The following is a 1,649-nucleotide window of genomic DNA, read 5'->3' on the forward strand; positions in this document are numbered from 1 at the left end:
ATATCTCATACCTCAATAATAGGCATAAATAAATACTTATTTTGCTATAAAATAGAAAAGATAGCTATAAGTAATAATATTTTAAAATTATTTTAGTTTATAATAAATGATATGTAATAGTTTTTCCTTAGAAATACTCATCAGTCGGCAATGGAGGTGGCCTGGCCCCATCTTGAGTGGATAGCCCATTATCTATCACAAAGTCTTAGTGGGGTATCCAAATTGGGAAGAAAATATATTTAGAGCTAACTTATGTTAATATATGTAGTGCTAAGGCTAATTATAAAGAATGATGACTTGGAAATCCGAATTATTCATTCAATTGAAAGTAAAATAATACTAATATATCCTTCCACTATAAAGTTGTCCTATATAAGCAACTGCCTCCAACGGGAGACTTCAATAATCCATTCAACACCAACAAACGAAAGAAACAATTCAAGGAAAAAATACATTCAAAGACCAAGAAGAGTACTACTTCTAATAGCAACTATTTCCACTCTATATTAATTCAAGAATTCATGGAGAACTTCCACTACTCAAGAAGATTACTTTTATTACCAGCTACAATACCACAATACCACCGGGAGGCCAACATGGCGCCGCCTCCTGCAGCCGAAATCAGCCACGACGCGACAGATCTACTAATTGGGAACAACAACACATTTGATGCAAATGCTATTATGGTCTTGGCCGTACTTGTATTTGCCTTTATCTGTTCACTTGTCTTGAATTCTATCATAAAGTGTGCATTAAGGTGCTCCAGCCTAGCATCAGCGCTAGACTCATCCTCAAACCATAGAAACCCTTCAGCCACAAAGCTAGCTAATACAGGAATCAAGAAAAAAGCCCTCAACACATTCCCGATTGTAACATATACCACTGAATTGAAACATGCAGGGCTTGACTCTGAGTGTGTCATTTGCTTATCCGAATTTGGAATTGGAGAAAAAGTTAAGGTTCTGCCTAAGTGCAATCATGGGTTCCACGTCAAGTGTATTGATAAATGGCTGAATTCCCACTCTTCTTGTCCTACTTGTAGGCACTGCCTTATTGAGACTTGCCAAAAAATTATTAACGGCGGGAGTTCTACTATAGTAACTAATAGTAGTACTTCATCAGCAGCAGTTCAAGAAATCGTAATAAGGATTGAGCCTCTCCAACGTGAAGGTGTTACATCTAACAATCAAATTTAGGTAGAAAAAATAGGAGTGGTATCTCGGCTATGTATAGTTAATTGATTGGTATGTAGCACACACACTCAATTAGATCAGAAGCTTAGCTTTTAAGTTGATACTTAGTTTAATTATTTATTTTGTCTTGTTAGAAATGTTTTAGCGAGCTAGCATGAGGCCGAATCGCCAGTGTAATTTTCAAATGATTCATTGGACTTGCAAGTGTATATAAAAATTAAACTTTACTTATTTCCGTTTCTTTATGATTAGATTTTCTTTCTTCCTGTAGAAAAAGAAAAAGAAAAAGAAAAAGAAAAGAATTACTGAGTTTTCTTTAACAGGGGAAGGGACAGATTTACTTGTGTGCGGTACGAAATTGAGCAAGTTTACCATTTGTTAAAGTTTTGGTCTAATATTGCCCTCGCAATTAGGAGAACATCTCATTTTTGCGGGAGAAATTCAAAAATAGCTAAA

At 35.3% G+C, this 1,649-nt stretch overlaps 1 protein-coding gene across 1 annotated transcript; it reads left to right on the plus strand.

Annotated features, from left to right (window-relative positions):
- Positions 1-382: 382 nt before the first annotated feature.
- Positions 383-1,424, plus strand: LOC107795757 (RING-H2 finger protein ATL78-like). The gene has a single exon (XM_016618439.2). It carries the CDS (start codon positions 522-524, stop codon positions 1,194-1,196), a length of 675 nt encoding a protein of 224 aa, XP_016473925.1. The 5' UTR covers positions 383-521; the 3' UTR covers positions 1,197-1,424.
- The last annotated feature ends 225 nt before the right edge of the window (positions 1,425-1,649 follow it).

Source organism: Nicotiana tabacum, chromosome 11 (genome assembly GCF_000715075.1).
Source record: "Nicotiana tabacum cultivar K326 chromosome 11, ASM71507v2, whole genome shotgun sequence".
NCBI lineage: Eukaryota > Viridiplantae > Streptophyta > Magnoliopsida > Solanales > Solanaceae > Nicotiana > Nicotiana tabacum.